The sequence below is a fragment of the Euphorbia lathyris genome, chromosome 4 (genome assembly GCF_963576675.1).
Source record: "Euphorbia lathyris chromosome 4, ddEupLath1.1, whole genome shotgun sequence".
Taxonomy (NCBI): Eukaryota; Viridiplantae; Streptophyta; class Magnoliopsida; order Malpighiales; family Euphorbiaceae; genus Euphorbia; species Euphorbia lathyris.
In genome coordinates, this window is record NC_088913.1 from 38,401,437 (window position 1) to 38,421,812 (window position 20,376).

Sequence of the window (20,376 nt, forward strand, 5' to 3'; positions counted from 1 at the left end):
CCCATGGATAAGAAGAGAAAATTTAAGGAAAATTTACATATTTAAAATAATTATGTCAAGTACTGTATTTTAAAAATTTGAATTTATAAATTAAGGATTTAGGGTATACTTTTTAAATTTTACGATTTATGAATTGGAGTTTAGAAATTTTAAATTAAGGTGTAAAAATATACTTCATTTATTATATATAAAAATAATGATATATTTATTATTTTAAAAAAAAAATAATGATATATTTATAATTAAATTTAATAATTAAATTTAGTTAAAATTTTAGAGTGAATGAGGTCGGAAGCCCAAAATTTAACGGCAACAGTTAATTAAATTTGGGTCAAATACATGAATATCATGATTAAGTACAAAATTACAACTAAGTCATATCATAAAACTTAATTCTTGATATGTCATTATTTTTTATATATTATGATTTTACACTATAATTTAAAAAGATTAGACTCCAATTCATAAATGATAAACCCTAGAAAATATATTCTACATTTCTAATTTATAAATTTCAATCTTTAAAATATATTAAAAATACTGATTTTACTAGTTTGACATAATCCGACGTACAATGTAGATTTTCAAAGATGAATTTCTGTGTAATTTTCCCATTAAGTTTTGATCTGCATCATATTCCGGCGTACAATGGTATGATCTCTTTTATTTATAATCTTTTTTTATCCACGTCAGCAGAGGCGACGTGGATCCCACTCATGACCGCCGGAATTTAGCGCCATCCAACTAAAAACCAAACTGAAAAAACTGAAACAAAAATTGAAAAAAAAGATCACATGCTTTCATCTCCACCGTCCACATTATCATCTCAACCTTCATTGACAATCTCCATGCTCTGTTCCCAACTCCAATCGACGGCTCAGATTTACCCCATGCCTCATAATGGAATCTCAACACTTGTATTTTTTATATCTGTCAGAAAAAAAAAGAAAAGAAAAAAGCGAAAACCAGAACTCGGCTCTCTCACTCTCTCCCTTTCTTTCTTCACTGAAATTCCTTTTTGAAATTTGAACTCTGTCTCTCGATCTATGCAAGAAGAAAACCAGGACGGATGAAGAAAGGGAGCGAAAATTCGGCTTCAGATTTAGCTTCTGATACGAGTTCAAAGAAGGCAGAGTGGCCACCGCTTTTGAAGAGAACAAAAACTTCAATTCCAGATGATAATCACTTCCCTGGCCCGCTTTTTCCTGCCGTTCGCCGCATCTCTCCTTCTCCGCCTTCCCCTCCATTCCGTTCTCAACTTCCTGATCTTCGTGTTTCCGTCGGCGCTGATAATTTCTCTCCAGCTCAGAGTACTGGCAATACCATTGGCGATGATAGTAGTTTCTCTGATCGGGATTGGGTGTTCCCTTCCTTCCTCGGGCCTCATGTGACCGCAAATAGAGTCACGGTGAAAGGTCGGCGCGGTAGTGGTGCCGCTAATGGTAATAAGATGGCGGAGGAGAAGAAGGGGATTGGAACTGTCTCGACTCCATCGGAGAAGATCAAGGTAGAGAAGGAAGTGAAAACAGCGGCCAGTCAAGTTTTGGTGACTCAGTCGAGTTCAATGACTCAATCTGCAGGTGCTAGAAGCAGTCGAGGAATATTGAAACACTCTTTGTTCGTTCATTTTGTACGTTCATTTCTTATATTTCTGCCCTATTTTTCCATGATTATGTCAATGGTTTCCGTAGTAAATTAAAAGTGCAAGAGTTGTGGTAGCTGAAGAAAAAAAAAGGAGGATATACAGTTCTTATTAAAAAAATGGGGTTTTCTTTTTGAAATATATGCGTTTCACTTCAAAGGAAAATTGTACATTATCTAATTTCTTTGTTTTGTACATTATCTAATTTCTACTTTTGGCTTTATGTATTGAGGTTAATTTCCTCGCTTTTATAGGAAAATTCTAGTTTTTTTCTTTTCTCAAAATGATATAAATAAATGAATTCGGAATTTCTTTTTTCGTCCCATATTTCCGTTTCCTTCGTATTTTTTGCCTCAAAAAGAAAGAAATCATCGCACTTTACGAATTGGACTTTTCATTTCTCTCTTTCTTCAACTTATTGGTTGCGAGGAAAGCTACAAATTCCTACATCAAGAATGAAACATATAATTGATTGGCCTTGAGAAAGGGGAATTAGGACACGTAAGCGAACTATTGGGAGACTTCAGTTTTATTGACCTTTTTATTACTGTATTTGTTTTCTTTTGATTTCTATCATTGCTGATGATTCTGTGGTAATCTTCTATTGCAGCTCATTTTCACTTGTATATTATCTGTTTCTTGTTCGATTCACTTGCGGAGTAAAGTCAGGATACTAGAGGTAATGGTTAAAAGGAATTACTGTTGGAGTGAAGATAAAGATATGTACAATTATATAGCTGACATGGGGGTTCACTCAATTGTCCATTTTTATGAGTTATGGCTCTTTTTATTGCAGGAAGAGATTATTAACCTTCGTACAACATGTGAGAGTCAAGATGGTTTTAGTAATAACAACATCGGAGCTTTTCTGGGTGAAGATAATAGCTCATTTTACTTCAAAAATGCTGAGAGTAGAACTCTTGTTTTGTATAGTGTGATGTTGACACTAATTATGCCTTTTTTGTTATACAAATATCTTGATTACCTTCCTAAAATCAAGTCTCTTTCTAAAAGCACAAAGAATAACAAGGAGGAAGTTCCCTTGAAGAAGAGGATTGCATATATGGTGGATGTGTTTTTCTCTGTTTATCCTTATGCAAAGCTTCTTGCGCTACTCTTTGCGACCATTTTCTTGATAGGATTTGGAGGCTTGGCACTATATGCAGTCAGTGATGCTAGCTTTGCTGAAGCCCTTTGGCTTTCATGGACATTTGTAGCCGATTCAGGAAATCATGCTGATAGAGTTGGAACTGGCCCAAGGATAGTTTCTGTCTCTATAAGTTCTGGAGGTATGCTGATTTTTGCTATGATGCTTGGGCTGGTCTCAGACGCAATTTCAGAGAAAGTAGATTCGCTGCGGAAAGGGAGGAGTGAAGTGATTGAAAAGAACCATATATTAATTCTTGGTTGGAGTGACAAATTGGTAATTGGCTCGAGCAACTTTGAACTATGACGTCTGTATGTATTGCATCCTTGTTTGTGTTGCAACTTGCATTCTCATGTTTATTGCTGTCTTGTATAAAAAGAATCCTTGAAGGCATTATAAATCATCTACTAGATTCTGATCCAGGTCCCTTATCTGTATCTCTTTCAAATCTTTACAATATGTATTATCCTATTAGCATTTCCAAATTAAGGACTGTCAAATTTAGATTGTTGATAGTTGAGATCAGCAGTATAGGAGATTCTGCATTATCACTTCCTTTCCATATTTTCTGGTTCTCAATAAAGCAGATGAAAATATGGTTTTTATCAAATAATGCTTTATTGTGTATTTTGTTACAAGTTTTATTGAAGTTTGCTAAATGCTGAATAACTTGTGAGACAATATTTTTCGCGATATTCTTATGGTATACTTTCGTGGTTTATCTACCTACTTATCATATAAATGTTGCATCGTACTGCTTTGAACTTTGGAACTGGATGATTAACCTGGATGCACTTGCAGTTACTACCTTTGAGGGATGCTGTGAATTCTTTGCTTCTTATTCTGTTTTATAGAAGAGGATTTCTTTGCTTCTTATTCTGTTGTGTAAAAGAGGATGACTGTAAAATCTTCAAAAATAGTACTGTTTTTTTATTTTCCAACAGAAGTTAAAAAAAAAAAGAATGTGTTTTGTTGTAGGGATCACTCTTGAAGCAGCTAGCAATAGCAAACAAGAGTATTGGAGGTGGTGTCATTGTTGTCCTAGCAGAAAGGGATAAGGAGGAAATGGAGATGGATATAGCGAAGCTAGAATTTGACTTCATGGGCACATCTGTTATATGCAGAAGCGGCAGTCCTCTAATCTTGGCTGACTTAAAAAAAGTAGGTCTGGTGATTTGTTTTCATAAACTTTTTTAAAGCACTTGATTGATTTTATTACTTTCCCTGTTTAAAGGTTTCAGTTTCCAAGTCTCGTGCTATTATTGTTCTAGCATCTGATGAAAATGCAGATCAGGTTATTTCACACTGTCCTTTTCTCCAATTCTGATTTGTACACATTCTGAAGAAACATTCTAAAAATATCTGTACTGTGATTGCCAGAGTGATGCACGTGCTTTGAGGGTTGTGCTCAGCCTTACTGGCGTTAAAGAGGGTTTGAAGGGTCATGTTGTTGTAGAGATGAGTGACCTTGATAATGAACCTCTGGTGAAACTTGTTGGAGGGGAACTCATTGAAACAGTTGTTGCGCATGATGTGATTGGGCGTTTGATGATCCAATGTGCCCTGCAACCTGGCCTTGCACAGGTTACATTTAAACAAGTTCTGATTGCATTTTTCAAAAATATGGTACTCAATAGTTCTTGGAATGTGGCCAGGACATCAATTGTACAACTCTTCCTGCTTTTCCAAATCCTCCCTTTTGCTTATTGAGCATGTTCCTTCTCATGCAATAAAATACAATACGTTACTTTGTTCATAAGAAATACAATACACTATTGTTGTCCATTAGAAGTACATTACGCTACTATTGTGCATGTTAACTGTTGTCGCATCTTGTAATGGTGCATTAGACATTGTTGTATCTCTTGAAATTTAGAAGTTGATATTGCTAGCAATCAACTATCTTGGATTTTTGAAAGAGTAAACCAATTTGAGAGAAGAGACACACTGTTTAAGACACTGCTTGTACACAGTGCTAAGATTTGCTTTCTTTGGCAGTACTTAAATTGGGGTTTTCTTGAGTCTTCATAAATTTTGTAAAATTTGGTGCCTTGTAAAAGAATCTGATGATGTTCACTGTAAAAGCCAAAGATCATTTTTGTGTTGATGGTTTTTGATCTGTATATCAATTTACATAGCTTTCAAGGTCGTTTGGCCTTCTTTAGCTCTTCTATGATATTTTGGCCTATCAGGTTATAATTTGCTTTATTCACACCTCTGGAGATAATGTCCATGGTTACTTATCTAGCCATTGTCAAGTGTTACAATCTTGAAATCTTTGTTCATTATAATTTCTAAGATTCACTTTTGTCAGCTTTAATAACTTCTAGGTATTTTTTCTTTTGGCTCTTTTGACCAGATCTGGGAAGATATATTAGGGTTTGAGAATGCAGAATTTTATATTAAAAGATGGCCTCAGTTGGATGGTCTGCATTTTGAAGAAGTGCTCATTTCATTTCCTGATGCAATACCTTGTGGAGTTAAGGTTGCTGCAGACGGTGGGAAGATAATCTTAAACCCAGATGACAACTATGTTTTACAAGAAGGGGATGAGATTCTTGTTATAGCTGAGGATGATGACACATATGCTCCTGGTCCTCTTCCAAAGGTTATTTTTGTTTTCATACTTGATATAGCATAGAAGTGGAATTATGTTTGGCATGTATTCTTCATTAAGGTTTCGACTTGGGGAGTTCAGAAGCAACTCTTTGTATTTCCTATAATTATAAGATAGTGTGTTTAAAAAGTGAAGGGAGAAAAAGAGCAACAAATATCATAACACATCATCATGCACTGCAGATAGTTGTTTTTCCTCTTGTGCAGCCACCTGATGCTGGTAGAACATATAGGTCATGAATATTGTTTGTCGTGCACAACTGTGTATAATAAATTGAATTGTTGAGAAATTTGTGCATCCTTGATTTCTGGTCAATTGCATCTCTTCTCGGATGTACTTAATTCCCTGTTTGAACTGCTCTTGTTGCTTTAACTTTTCTTACATAGTTGCGTTTTTGTTCTAGGTACGGAAGGGTACTTTTCCAAAACTGATTGATCCTCCAAAATATCCAGAGAAGATACTGTTCTGTGGCTGGCGGCGCGACATTCATGACATGATAATGGTATGCAATGTAGAGTTTTTTTTTTTTTTTTTTGGATTACCTTCAAATTCCTTCTTGTCAGGATTCATGTAGTTGATATACTTGCAGCATGTAGATGCAAAATGAGATATTAGTTAAATGTTATGAAGCAATAACTTGAATTTTTGTTTGTGCTTTCATTTGTTAGGTTCTAGAGGCATTCCTAGCTCCTGGATCAGAACTCTGGATGTTCAATGAGGTCCCAGAAAAAGAAAGAGAAAAGAAGCTCATTGATGGTGGACTTGATGTGTCTAAGTTGGAGAACATAATACTTGTCCACCGAGAAGGAAATGCTGTCATCAAACGACATTTGGAGAATCTTCCTCTAGAGACTTTTGATTCTGTGAGTAACATCACCATCTTCAATTTTTCTTTAGTTTCACCATGAGAGTGGATATTATTGACTTTGGACATCAAAAACAAATCTGAGGTCTAGAAGGGCTTGCAATATAAAGGATCCAAATTTCCTTCTGAATAAAAAATGTTGCTGGATTCCATATTTCAGCATATAAATGCTTAGAATGAAATAATCTTTACTGTCAGTTGATTGAGCTGGTTTTGGATACTACTTCAGGTCACATCTTATGGACATGAATTCATGTTAGCCGACTCCGAATCATTTTGGAACTAACGCTTTGTTGTTGTTGTTGTTGTGATGTTATGTCTGCGTGCCTCAGAAATAAGATTGGACTCTGTGCATTTTTGAGCTAAACTATGTTGCACGGAAACTCTTCTTCATTAGCGTTTTGTATCAGTTTCCATTTCCGTTTCTTTTCCGTTTCCATTACCGTTTCCTAGCTAATTTTTCTTAGAAATAATGTTTCCCGGTACCGTTTCATTTCCTGCTTCCGTGCAACATAGGAGCTAAACAAGATCTGTTGAAGTTGATTACAATTCTGTCCATCAGGGCAACAAAGGTTCATATAATAGCACTCTTTGTTTAAAATCTATCAGTCAAATTACTAGGAAAGAGACTCCGTTCTACTGAAGTAGTGTGGAAAGATTAGTTGCTTAAGTAAATCAGCCTGCTTATAAGAATGTCTTCCGTCATAATAAAGCTTGAGAAATTTCCTAAAAAAATGTCTTCTTATGAAAGTGTGACCTTTTGTTTCAGAGTACTGCAGTTAGTTGCAGAATATTTACTTATGAAATTCCAAGTGTTATGTAATTCTGGTATTTTACATGTTGAAAGTGTTCACAATGTCGTAACGTCCACTTTGCCAAAAATACCTGCAACAACCTAACTATTTCAACCTATGTTTTTCCTTAATAGTTGGAGCATCCTCCCATAATCTGTGACATAGAAAAGAATGATCAGTCTTAGACATTTGGAGGTTTTTATTCCTTGCAAACCATTTAGATATGACGTGTGTAAACCCTAAACCACAAATTTTGATGATGTTAGGACATGCTCGTTTAGAATATTTTATCCTTGTGTTTAATACGTGGGAACAGGAGGAGAAAAAATAGCAATTGAGAAAGAAAAAGAAAGAATTAATGGAGACAAGGGGAAAGGAAACAAGAATAGTGTAGAGAGGAAGATTGAGAAAGATACATAAAGTGTACTGTTACTGAGATTTTATATATTGCTTACAATGTAAGCCTAGTACTTTATATCTAAGGTCCAGCCCTAATAAACTACTAACAGAAGAATAACTAAAAAAACAAAGCAACAACTATTGAACTATAAGAACTCTGTTACAATTAATCTAGTTAAGCATATCATATGTAGTTCACATTTCTAAGTCCTAAGGAACAACATAAAAGAAGCTTGCTTCCTGGAAAGCAAAGAGACAATCATATGACATAACAATGGCGGCTCTCTTGGTACCTAAGGATACTCCAACTAGAAGTTTGAACTTGTAAATTGAGAGATAGCAATTTCATTATGCTGTATGGAGTTCAGTACTCTGTCTATAGGAACATCTCATGTTTTCTTTTGTTCCGGCTTAACATAACAAAAGAAATATACTAGATGACAACAATATAACCAACAACCCATGATATAGAAAGCAGAAATATGTGATGCTTATGAACATAGGATCGTTTAACAGCTATTTTAAGCTGACCGGAACGTTCAGTGAGCTCGGAGATTATTGAGTGCACGGATCCATTTCCGTGTTTGCATGTGGTTTCCATGTGTTTTTGAAATAGTTGCATTATTTGAACATCCAATAGGTGCCGTGATTAACTTCCTCAATTTCATTACTGATTACTAACTCTAAACGGGACAGATATTAATTCTTGCAGATGAATCACTAGAAGACTCTGTTGTGCATTCTGACTCACGATCCCTTGCTACCCTTCTCCTTATACGAGATATACAGGTAACTACTGTTGGTCTCTCCTTGCATAGGAATCTAAAATTGATAATTTGCTATATAAGTTAGGATGTCTCTCCTCTGTTTTGATGTAGTTATATATTTATTTTGAGCATTCGGAAATATTATGGTGATTGTGGATCTGTATACCTGATTTAGCTCCTTGTGAAGTTCATCCATTTATGTTATGTTTGACCCTAAATTTGATGGGAAAAACGGACTAACAACGGTAACAACAATAATGCGGAATTAACCTTCGTTATTAATCCTTTCCCGACTTGAATGAATCTATGAGGAAACTAATTAGTAGAGCAACAACCAAACACAAATGAAGCAACAACGATAGTAAAATGGCAGCCACACAAACACAAAGAACAAGCACGATTTTTACGTGGAAAACCCCTCAATGCAAGGAGTAAAAACCACGGGACCGTAGTCCGCTTAAACCTTCCACTATATCAAATAATAATGGGCAATACACAAGTTCATCCCTAGATAACACTAGAGGCATACACAATCAACATACAATCTTGGAATTTTCCCTCAAGAAGTATGGAATCAATCACAACACGAAAGAAAAGAAGAACCTCAAAGAAGTCACAAATCTGTCTACAATCTGCCCCTGGTACGAAGTGGTCTTCCAAGCCTCCGAACGACGATCTCTCTGGTGAAAACAAGCGAACAGGTGTTAGGAAGCTCCTATCCAAATTTCACGACGATCCAACGGTTCAATCTCCGGCTATGGGCAATTTCGTGTGGCTAGGCGAAATGGAAGAAGAATGGATTTTCACTTTCTCCTTTCTTTTGTGGTGGCCGAAAATTAGGTTTCAAAAACTATCTTAAACTTACCCTTATATACTCCTAGGGTTAAAGCATGGGCCTAACCCTAATTGGGCTCCTCATGGGTCAGAAAAGCCCAACAAATCTCCCCATTGGAGGAATCCGCCATCCCGGCGATAGAGCAACACACCTTTAGCTTTTCCCTTGCTAAAGCCTTTGTCAACATATCGGAACCATTATCATCGGTATGAACTTTGTCGAGTTCAAACATCCATTCTTCAAGAGCATCTCTAATCCAATGATACCTCACATCAATATGTTTTGTTTTAGCATGGTAAGTAGAGTTTCTAGCAAGATGAATCGCGCTTTGACCGTCACAAAGAATCACATACCGCTGCTGTTTAAAGCCAAGCTCTTGCACAAACCTTTTCAACCACAAAATCTCCTTACCTGCTTCCGTTGCTGCTATATACTCTGCCTCTGTTGTAGAAAGTGTAACACATTTCTGCAATCTTGATTGCCATGACACAGCTCCCCCTGCAAAAGTCATCAAATAACTAGAAGTAGACCTCAGGTTATCCTTATCTCCTGCCATATTAGAATCCGTGTACCCAACAAGCACTGGCTTCCCATTTCCAAATGTAAGACCCAATTTAGAAGTACCCCGTAGATATCTGAATATCCACTTAACTGCTTCCCAATGCTTCCTACCCGGATTTGACATATAACGGCTAACAACACCTACTGCATGAGCTATATCAGGCCGTGTACACACCATAGCATACATCAAACTTCCTACTGCTGAGGCATATGGAACTCTATCCATCTCTTCCTTCTCTTCATCCGTAGAAGGACAATCTTTTCCAGTGAGCTTAAAGTTGGTAGTAAGAGGAGAACTTACCACTTTAGCTTTATCCATGTTGAATCTGCAAAGCACCTTTTCAATGTACTTCTCCTGTGACATATGTAATTTCTTGGCAGCTCTATCCCTGCTAATCTTAATGCCAAGAATCTGTTTTGCTGGCCCCAAGTCTTTCATAGCAAAAGACTTGCTCAACTCTTTCTTCAACTGGGCAATTCTTCCAGCATTCTTGCCAACAATTAACATGTCATCAACATAAAGCAATAAAATAACAAAGTCATCAGGGCCAAACCTCTGAACAAAAACACAGTGATCTGAACTAGTCTTCCGGTAGCCTTGCTCCCCCATAACTGACTCAAACTTCCTATACCACTGCCTTGGTGCTTGCTTCAAACCATATAGACTTTTCTGAAGTCTACACACATACCCCTCTTTTCCTTTCACCTGAAACCCTTCAGGCTGCTCCATGTAAATCTCCTTATCTAAGTCACCATGGAGAAATGCAGTCTTGACATCCATCTGCTCAACCTCCAAATCAAGACTAGCTGCTAAACCGAGAACAACTCTGATAGATGCCATTTTCACAACTGGAGAAAATATCTCATGAAAGTCAATACCTTTCTTTTGACTGAATCCCTTGACCACCAATCTAGCTTTGTACCGTGGCTGTGAAGAGTTTTCTTCTTGCTTCTTTCTGAACACCCACCTGTTCTTTAAAGCTCTCTTGCCCTTAGGCAACTTCACCAACTCAAAAGTATTATTCTCATACAAGGAATTCATCTCATCTTGCATGGCATCAACCCACTCTTTCTTGTGCTCATCTTCCATAGCTTCTGCATAACTCTCGAGTTCTCCCCCATCAGTCAACAACACATACTCATCTGCAGGATACTTGGTGGAAGGATGACGATCTCTGATGGACCGCCTAAGTGGAACAAATGGTGGAACATCTAGTACTGGTAACTCCTCATGGATAATCTCATCCATCTCTTCCTATTGTGGAGCATCAACATCATCAACACCCTGTTGGTCATCATTCTGAACACCATCTCCTACATCAACATATCGAGGAGGAACTGGATCCAAGTCAATAAGCCCATCTGTCTGCTGAGTAGCTGTCTCAACCCTATCAAGAAGATCATCAATATGTTGAGGATTTGACTCTGCCTTCTCAACATCTTTCAAAGTCTGATCTTCCACAAAGATAACATCTCGGCTTCTCACAATTTTCTTCTGAATTGGATCATACAACTTGTAACCCAACTCATCTTGTCCATAGCCAATGAACACACACTGCCTAGTCTTCACATCAAGCTTAGATCTCTCATCTTTAGGAACATGCACAAAAGCCTTGCATCCAAAGACACGTAAATGATCATAAGAAACATCTTTGCTGCTCCATACCCTATCAGGAACATCAAATTGCAAAGGAACACTAGGTGTAAGATTTAGTACATGTACCACAGTACTCAAAGCTTCACCCCAAAATGATCTAGGCAACCCTGCATGAGACAAAATGCATCTGACTCTCTCAACTAGAGTCCTGTTGGTCCGTTCTGCTAAGCCATTTAACTGTGGAGTCTTTGGAGGAGTCTTTTGGTGCCGAATGCCCTGCTCTCTACAATAAGCATCAAAGGGGCCTATATACTCATCTCCATTATCTGAACGGATACACTTGAGCTTCTTCCCAGTCTGTCTCTCAACTAATGCTTGAAAGCATCCAACACTTGATCTTTTGTCTTCAAGGTGTACATCCACATCTTCCTTGAATAATCATCGATGAATGTAACAAAATAGAGGGAACCACCAATTGTCCTAGTTGACATAGGACCACACACATCGGAATGAACTAGATCAAGTATCTTCTCCTTTCTGTGAGGAGGATGACTCTTAAATGAAACTCTGGTCTGTTTACCAGCCAAGCAGTCAGAACATTTCTTCAATTGTATATTCTCCAACCCAGATAACTTCTTCTTCTTTGACAAAATAGACATGCCCTTTTCACTCATATGGACAAGTCTTTTATGCCACAAGTCAACCACGTCATAATTCTCCACCGCATTAACAATGCTATTGGAGATCTTTGGAAGTGCCATGTACAACTTAGAGTGCTTACTTCCTCTTGTCACAACTAAAGAACCTCGAGTGAGCTTCCATTGACCATTACCAAAGCTGTTGTGGTAACCATCATCATCAAGCAAGCCTGTAGAAATAAAATTCATTCTCATATCTGGAACATGTTTCACATTATGTAAAACCACCTCCATTCCAGTGTCAAACTTCAAACGGACTTCTCCAATACCAACAACCTTTGATTTTCCATTATTACCCATATGAACATCACCATGATCACCTGGTATGTAGGATGAGTAAAAATCTCTACGTGATGTAACATGACATGCAGCACCACTATCAACAACCCAACTCGAATCATCATAGGCAACATTAATAACATCACAATCACCACAAATCAGGAAATTATCAATAGTAGCATTTACCTCGGCTTTCTCATTACCACTGTCATCTTTCTTCTGATTGTTTTCAGCACCCTTCTTGTTGTCTTTCTTCAGCTGTCTGCAGTATCTTTTGGTATGCCCCTTCTTGCCACAATGGTAGCATTCAACATTGGCAAACTTACCCCTGGAACTACTGCGATGTTTCCCTCTATTACTCAGACCTCTACTCTGACTTCTCCCCTGCCTCTCTGTGACTAAGACATCTGACTGTGAAGAGGAACCTTGTGACTTTCTTCTAATCTCTTCATTCAACATGTTTCCCTTAGCCAATTCCATGGAAATAATCCCATCTGGTGCAGAGTTAGACAATGACGTTCTAAATGTCTCCCAAGAGTCCGGTAATGTACCAAGGAGCCATAAAGCTTGTACCTCCTCTTCAAACTTGATCCCCATTCCAGAAAGCTGATTTATGATTCCCTGAAAGGCATTCAAGTGATCTGACAAAGGAGCCCCATCTCGGTACTTCAAATTCATCATCTGCTTTATCAAGAACAACTTGTTATTCCCTGTTTTTCGAGCATACAACTGCTCAAGCTTGTTCCACAACTCTTGTGCATTTGCTTCTCCACTAATATGATTCAAAACATTATCATCCACCCACTGTCTGATATAACCACAGACCTGACGATGCAAAATAGTCCACTCAGACTCTGACTTACCCTCAGGCCTATCTTTACTGAACACTGGCAGATAATAATCCTTCACATAAAGAAGGTCCTCCATTTTCCCTTTCCAGACATGGTAATTTGAACCATTTAAATTCACCATTCTACTTGTATTAGCCTCCATCATTCAAACAAATCCAACAACAACAATAGCCAAGCTCTGATACCAATCTGATGGGAAAAACAAACTAACAACGGTAACAACAATAATGCGGAATTAACCTTCGTTATTAATCCTTCCCCGACTTGAATGAATCTATGAGGAAACTAATTAGTTGAGCAACAACCAAACACAAATGAAGCAACAACGATAGTAAAATGGCAGCCACACAAACACAAAGAACAAGCACGATTTTTACGTGAAAAACCCCCTCAATGCAAGGAGTAAAAACCACGGGGACCGTAGTCCGCTTAAACCTTCCACTATATCAAATAATAATGGACAATACACAAGTTCATCCCTAGATAACACTAGAGGCATACACAATCAACATACAATCTTGGAATTTTCCCTCAAGAAGTATGGAATCAATCACAACACAAAAGAAAAGAAGAACCTCAAAGAAGTCACAAATCTGTCTACAATCTACCCCTGGTACGAACTGGTCTTCCAAGCCTCCGAACGACGATTGCTCCTGTGAAAACAAGCGAACAGGTGTTAGGAAGCTCCTGTCCAAATTTCACGACGATCCAACGGTTCAATCTCCGGCTATGGGCAATTTCGTGTGGCTAGGCAAAATGGAAGAAGAATGGATTTTCACTTTCTCCTTTCTTTTGTGGTGGCCGAAAATTAGGTTTCAAAAACTATCTTAAACTTACCCTTATATACTCCTAGGGTTAAAGCATAGGCCTAACCCTAATTGGGCTCCTCATGGGTCAGAAAAGCCCAACAAAATTTTGGTCCATATTGGTTGTTTTGAAGGCCAGAAGCTGACATATATTGTATTGTGATAATTTCTGTAATGTGTTGTTTACTCATATCTGCTGAGAAAAAAAACAGAAAAGAAAAAAAATGATTCCTCAATTATGTATATTCCTATGTACAAATTTATGAGAGGAGTAAGTGCTTAACAATATCTATCCTCCTGGGACTGAGGAGATAACGCGTCATAGGAAAGGGAGGTTAATATAGAAGTTCAAGGCATGCATATCTCTTTATCGGCATGAAAAATGAGCGTATTTCCAGCAAAAAGATGAATTGCTTCCGTAGCAATTCAATATATGCATTTGATAATACAATTACTGATTAAATGCTTCTCGTCCTCCTTCATGGTTGCAGTCAAAGCGTCTCCCTTATAGAGATACAAGGTCAACATCTTTGCGGATTTCTGGGTTTTCTCATAGCTCTTGGATTCGGGAGATGCAACAAGCTTCTGATAAGTCGATAATTATCAGTGAAATCCTGGATTCTAGGACTAGAAACCTGGTCTCTGTATCTAGAATCAGTGATTATGTGCTGTCCAATGAACTGGTAAGCATGGCATTGGCAATGGTAGCTGAAGACAAGCAAATTAATCGTGTACTCGAGGAACTGTTTGCAGAGCAGGTAATCTCATTACCTGTCTAAAGCGTTATAGTTATTCTGAATATCTCATAGTATAATTTAGTAGATATAGAAGTTGATCTACCACATACCTGAATTATAATTATAGTTATTTATTTATATATTTAAAAAAAGAAAAACTGAGGATGAAATGTCCTTAGTCCTGATCAACTTGGTTCATTGGATTTTGGTAAATTTATACATACAATAAGGCTTGGATTTGTTGTTCTATGTATACTTGATGACCGTTAAATTTGCAATACGAAAACAAAATTATCCAAACTACAAAGCACATAAGCTTACATTTTTTTAGACATACAGATGTATAAAGGTAAAAGTTCTTTAAGTGAAATAGTGAAAATGAAATGAAGATATATTAGAAATGTGTGAAATAGTAGCAAGTTAGTTACCCAAATACTTTTGGCACGCGGATTTCTTGCTTCCTCTCTTTGGACCTTATTATGCAATAATTGGTTAACCGTTACAGAATCTAGCATAATATTAAATTATATTATGCAAAACATTTGTTCTATTTGCAGGGTAATGAGATGTGCATAAAACCAGCAGAATTCTATCTATTTGACCAGGAAGAGCTTTGCTTTTATGAAATTATGATGAGGGGTCGTCAGCGGCACGAAATTGTGATTGGCTATCGTCTTGCGAACGCTGAGTGCGCGACAATTAACCCTCCAGAGAAATCAGAACCAAGAAAATGGTCCCTTGATGATGTTTTTGTTGTGATTTCCTTGGGTGAATGATTGAAGACAAAAGTGTTCTCATCAGATGCCAATGCAACATATGCACCAAATATTCTCTTCCCTGATTCCCTGGTAAGATACATGGCTGATTGTAACTCTGAAAATAATTAACTAGTAGATAAGTAGTAGATCATAACCTTTCTGATTACCAAATATGTCCTACATTTTGTATCATATATTAATCATTCTGAGAAATAAGCTGATTTTATTCAAATGACAATGCTATATCTAGGTAGTATTCCTCCATAATTCCACAATTTTTCGTACTTTATGCAGACATTATTTTGGTACTCTTTCCAGGTTTTCTTATAAGCAGTTCTAGTTAGCTTATTCTTACAATAATCAAACAACATTCAAGTGGGATAATACACCAAATAGCCTCAAGGTTTTTGGGAAAGTGCTAATTTAACATTCACCTATAAAACATTACAATTTTAGTTTCAACTTTTATCAAATGACAGCAATTAAAAGCTTGACTAACAGAAATTGTTGATTCCATTAACTACTCTACACATCTGATGCTGGTAAGAGAATGACATGACACCTAGGTGTAGAGGGGTTAACGGCACCAACATCTAACGTGTCAATTTTCGTTAGTTGAGTTGTATTCCTATTTTATAATCTTTATAATGTTTCAAGAAAAAAAAAAAATCGGAGTATAACAATCTTGTAGGAAAATAAGAAAAAGAGAGGATGGAGAAAAGTAGAGCAAACCAAACCAAACTGAATATAATTGTGTAAATAGAAAAATCTCACAAGCAAAAAGCACAGACTCACCCTAGTATATTTTACACAATGGATGCATACAAAACAATCCTTACAGAGAAGTGAATAAAAAATGGCATTAATCACTTGAATGTCTTATTTCTTATGAATTTCTTCCCTAGATTGATATATCCATAATTCCCACCAACAAATTATCCATCATTAATGATGCCACTCCTACTGAGCATGCCACCTCCCAGCTTCTCATTCTACCTGCAATGCAAATATATATGTTATTTGTTTCGGTGTGTAATTATTTATTAAACCGAAAAATAGAGAGTAGAGAGTGAAAATACCATAAAAAGATTGTGATTGTGATGATATTTCATGAATAGGGTTTGGTAGCTTAGGAGGACAAGAAGAAGAAGAAAGAGGAAGAATTGGGAGGTTTTGACAATTGCAGATTTCAACCATGTAACCATCTGGATCATGGAAGAATAGTTGATCTACTGTTATTCCACCTTCTTCTACTACTGCTGTCACATACTCTATCTTTTTCTCTTCTAGTTTCTCAATCACTACTTCCATGTCTGAGCATTGAAATGATATGTGATTATCTTTTGGATTTATTTTCCCTTTCTTTGGGGCATTTTCTGATTCTAGCAAATGTATCCCTATACCATGGTTGAACAACCTGCACCATTTTAAACTTTTAGGGACTTAATTTCCAAAAATAAATAATCATTTGCTCAATCCTCAAAACTCTGAAAGTTGAAGGACTAATTATATATTTTGCCTAAGAGAATTTCTACAATCAAAGACAAAACCAACCTTTATCCCAAAAGAATAATAATTAAGGTTCCAAAAAGACACTCGTGTCCATAAAATAAAATCTTACTAATGGATAACCTAAGCAATTATTCAACCCACCATACTCTCCATCCACCTAATCAATGTTTAACAAGCTAAATACACTAAATTACCAATAATACAACTTTATTAATTTTTTTTTTTTTTTTGAACAAGTTGAGCCAACAAGTCAACATGCATGTTTCATGATTTTTTATTTTTTGAATTCGTCATTATATAAGTTTCTAAACAATACCAACCCTTGCCATTTCAATAATATATTATATATATCAATTTAAAAACTGTGAAATTATTATACAAATTAAGAATTTTTAGAAAGAAGCAATGATGTACTTTCAAGTTTATTTAAGTTTCTAAACAATACCAACCCTTATCGCTGCTTTTTAGTTGGAAAAACTGTTTTTAGATTTTAGAAAAGCAATGCTAAATACGCTATTAGTATTATTAGTTGTAGGATTGTAATCGAGCGTACTCAAACTCAGTTCATCAGAAATTGATAAATTCAAGCGTAACATTATGTCGTGAGCTGCTCGTGTGCAGCTTGTCAATTCCGTTCATAAACTTCGGTCGCGAATACCTCATTAATTATATTGATTTGAAATTTATTTAATACAAAACTATATAGTTTTGACATTTTACAAAAAAAAAAAACTATGTTTTATATTTTTTCCTTTATAGAAATATGATTATTAAAAATATAATCGAACCAAGCTTAGTCACGAGCATGTTCATGAATAATATAATCGAACTTATTCATAAATTTATAACCGAGCCTGCTCACGACCTTTTGAGCCGAGCTTCTTCGTGCTTAAACTTAGCTCGTTTATAAATCAAGTTGAACACGATCGGATTTTTATTGAACCGAACACCGAGCCACTCTTGAGCGGCTTGGCTCATTTACATCCCGAGTAGGCTCCATATTCCATAATAATAATTGAATTAGGTAATTAATTAATATAAAGACATTTTGAAGTTTTAAGGAAAAGTGATTATGAGTATTTTAGTACATAATTGATAATCCTAATTATGAATAAGAACATATTTTAATTGTAGAGTGATGCTCACAATTATTGATTTTATCTCATCATTGATGGAAACCTGACGTGAGATTATAATCAATTATTAGCCATCGCAATAATGTATATTTTGTGGGACCTAACAATTAAAAATCATAATTAATGCCACATCACTTGCAGGTACCATTTAATTGCGGACTCAATTTTCTAACCTCCTCATTTATTCTTCTTATAAAAACACTTGTACTTAAATTATGAAACTTTTGAAGATCTGAATTTAATTGTGGTGGTTTCAGGAAATCTCAATTTAATTGTAGTACGTACAAATTAAACTTTTGCACATGTTTTATCTATCAATTTTGGATATCTTGGAATCCCTTTCCTTGGACTCTAAATTTTATTCTTATATTAAAGGCAAACTTTTTTATTATATCATGCAATCTTTACATTATTCTTCTCTCTTAACTTATTCATTTTTATAATAAGCAAACCAGTACCATTTAATTTGATGATTAAAATTAACCTTTAATCCAATTTAAACTAATTGATTTTTTCTTGAAGTAAAAAGTTAACTTTAACTAGAATTTCAACTGGCATAGTATAGGGATTAACTAAAGTGTCACCTTTTTTCTATATCATAAAAAAAATTAGTTATTTAATATTTATTTAGGAATAATTAACTCAAATTGAGACGCTATTTGATTCAAGTGTTATTGTTTCTGTTATGGAAACCAATAATTCAAGTTGATAGTTTAATATCTTTTAACAAGATGAAGAATCAAAAAGAAAAATGAAAGTAATCGGTCATTGAAGAAATAAATGCTATTGGAAGAGAAGAGATAGAAACAGATTATGGAAAAGTTACCTAAATCTTAATAACTAACATCTATATATATACCATGTGATTAAATGCTAATTAATACATTCTTAAACTTCTAACAATATACTTAATTACCCTTTATCATATTTATAATTACAATTTCAACTCTATTATACTTTTTGACCTTTAATTCCAAATAGCGGATGAAAATTATTTTGGTAAAAATAAAAAACATATGCTTTTAACAGAAAAACAACAATAAACTCGAACCGTTAAGAATAAAATTATCCTAGTTTAAAAGAGGAAGAGATGATGAAGGAAAGAAGAGAAAGCGTACCAAGCACCTTCAAAATTAAAAGAAGAAGGTCTTTTGATGAGTACAAAACCCAAAACATCTTCATAGAATCTAACAGAATTTGGAACTGACTTGCAAACAAAAGAAACATGATTTAATGACAATATTGGCATTGTTTTTTTCTTTGTAGAAGACACCCATTTCTCTATTTCTTCTATTTCTCCCACATTTCCCATCTCTCTCTTAATTATCAATTTGTAAAGAAAGATGAGAGTTCCCAATGAAGAAGATGAGAATAGAAGAGCTTCTTTTTATAATGGAGATGATACGTGATAATACCTAATATTATCTTATCCACACTAACCTACCCTCTTCCACACTATAATTAGCACATGTTCTCTTTTTTCTTCTTCAAACATATTTCCATTTTCTTGTCTTCTAATTTTATTCAAAAAAACGTGTCACTCATTTTATTTGTGTTTCAAATTGTATTTTTAACGATTCGAAATAAAGTTTTTATTGGTTGTTTATAAGCATCATACGTATAAAAAACGACTTTCAGAACACATATGAAATAAATAACGTCTCTAACTAATTGAGTTTTTTTCAGGATAAATTATACAAAAAAAAAAAAAAAAAAAATCATATGATTATATTATTGTTTGTTACATATGAAATAAAGAAGTTGAAAGGTGTCATGAAACCAATTGAACTAAAAATTCAAACTGTTAGTTAAAGTTCAATCATAGATCTTATATTAATTTTGGACACATATACTTCTTGCTATATTACCAATTTTTATGGTGTTAGACTAAATTTCTCGATTTATTAACGGGGTAAAATACAATCTTCGTTTTGCAAATGAAAAAAAACCACAAATATACATTTTCAAATAAGTATAAACATATTTTTTTTTTGTAGCTTACCATTTTTTATTATAATTAATGTAACCTAAAATAAAAGATTATAGATTTAATATATTAAAATGAAAGGTTAAGAATTTAATCCACCAAAATCAAATTGTGTAATGAGCTCAGCTTATTAGCCTTTCTCTATTGGATCATTAAAATGATATATAAGTAACTTGTTTGTATTATAATGAGGAGGTACGAAGGGTCAACAAAATGAAAGGTCACCATTTATTTTATTTTTTGAGATTTTTGAAAATTAATCTACTAAGTTATATAAAGTAATATTATAAGGTGACTAAAATTAAAAATATTTGTGTATTCCAAAATTGATTATACAAAAAGTCTTGTACAATATTTCACTCAAACACAAATTCAATTGAATTTTATT

General features: G+C 35.1%; 2 protein-coding genes across 6 annotated transcripts; one reads left to right on the forward strand and one right to left on the reverse strand.

Moving 5' to 3' along the window:
* Positions 1-614: 614 nt before the first annotated feature.
* Positions 615-16,602, forward strand: LOC136226098 (ion channel DMI1-like). 5 transcript variants are annotated; one of them, XR_010687597.1, is made up of 13 exons: positions 618-1,630; positions 2,253-2,321; positions 2,439-3,065; positions 3,768-3,950; positions 4,024-4,083; positions 4,170-4,373; positions 5,149-5,397; positions 5,810-5,908; positions 6,075-6,269; positions 8,161-8,253; positions 14,350-14,616; positions 15,153-15,443; positions 16,472-16,602. XR_010687597.1 is itself a non-coding variant. In XM_066014405.1 (12 exons), exons 1-12 carry the CDS (start codon positions 1,070-1,072, stop codon positions 15,369-15,371), a joined length of 2,826 nt encoding a protein of 941 aa, XP_065870477.1. In that variant the 5' UTR covers positions 618-1,069; the 3' UTR covers positions 15,372-16,350. The 5 variants fall into 5 exon arrangements, 2 of the variants coding, with proteins under 2 accessions (XP_065870478.1, XP_065870477.1); XM_066014405.1 differs by lacking the exon at positions 16,472-16,602 and having other exon boundaries at positions 15,153-16,350; XR_010687599.1 differs by lacking the exons at positions 14,350-14,616; positions 16,472-16,602 and having other exon boundaries at positions 615-1,630; positions 8,177-8,253; positions 15,153-15,290.
* LOC136226099 (glyoxylase I 4-like) lies at positions 16,076-19,374 on the reverse strand. The gene is made up of 3 exons (XM_066014407.1): positions 19,120-19,374; positions 16,433-16,770; positions 16,076-16,349 (listed from the first exon to the last, which is right to left on the reverse strand). Exons 1-3 carry the CDS (start codon positions 19,311-19,313, stop codon positions 16,255-16,257), a joined length of 627 nt encoding a protein of 208 aa, XP_065870479.1. The 5' UTR covers positions 19,314-19,374; the 3' UTR covers positions 16,076-16,254.
* Between the last annotated feature and the right edge of the window lie 1,002 nt (positions 19,375-20,376).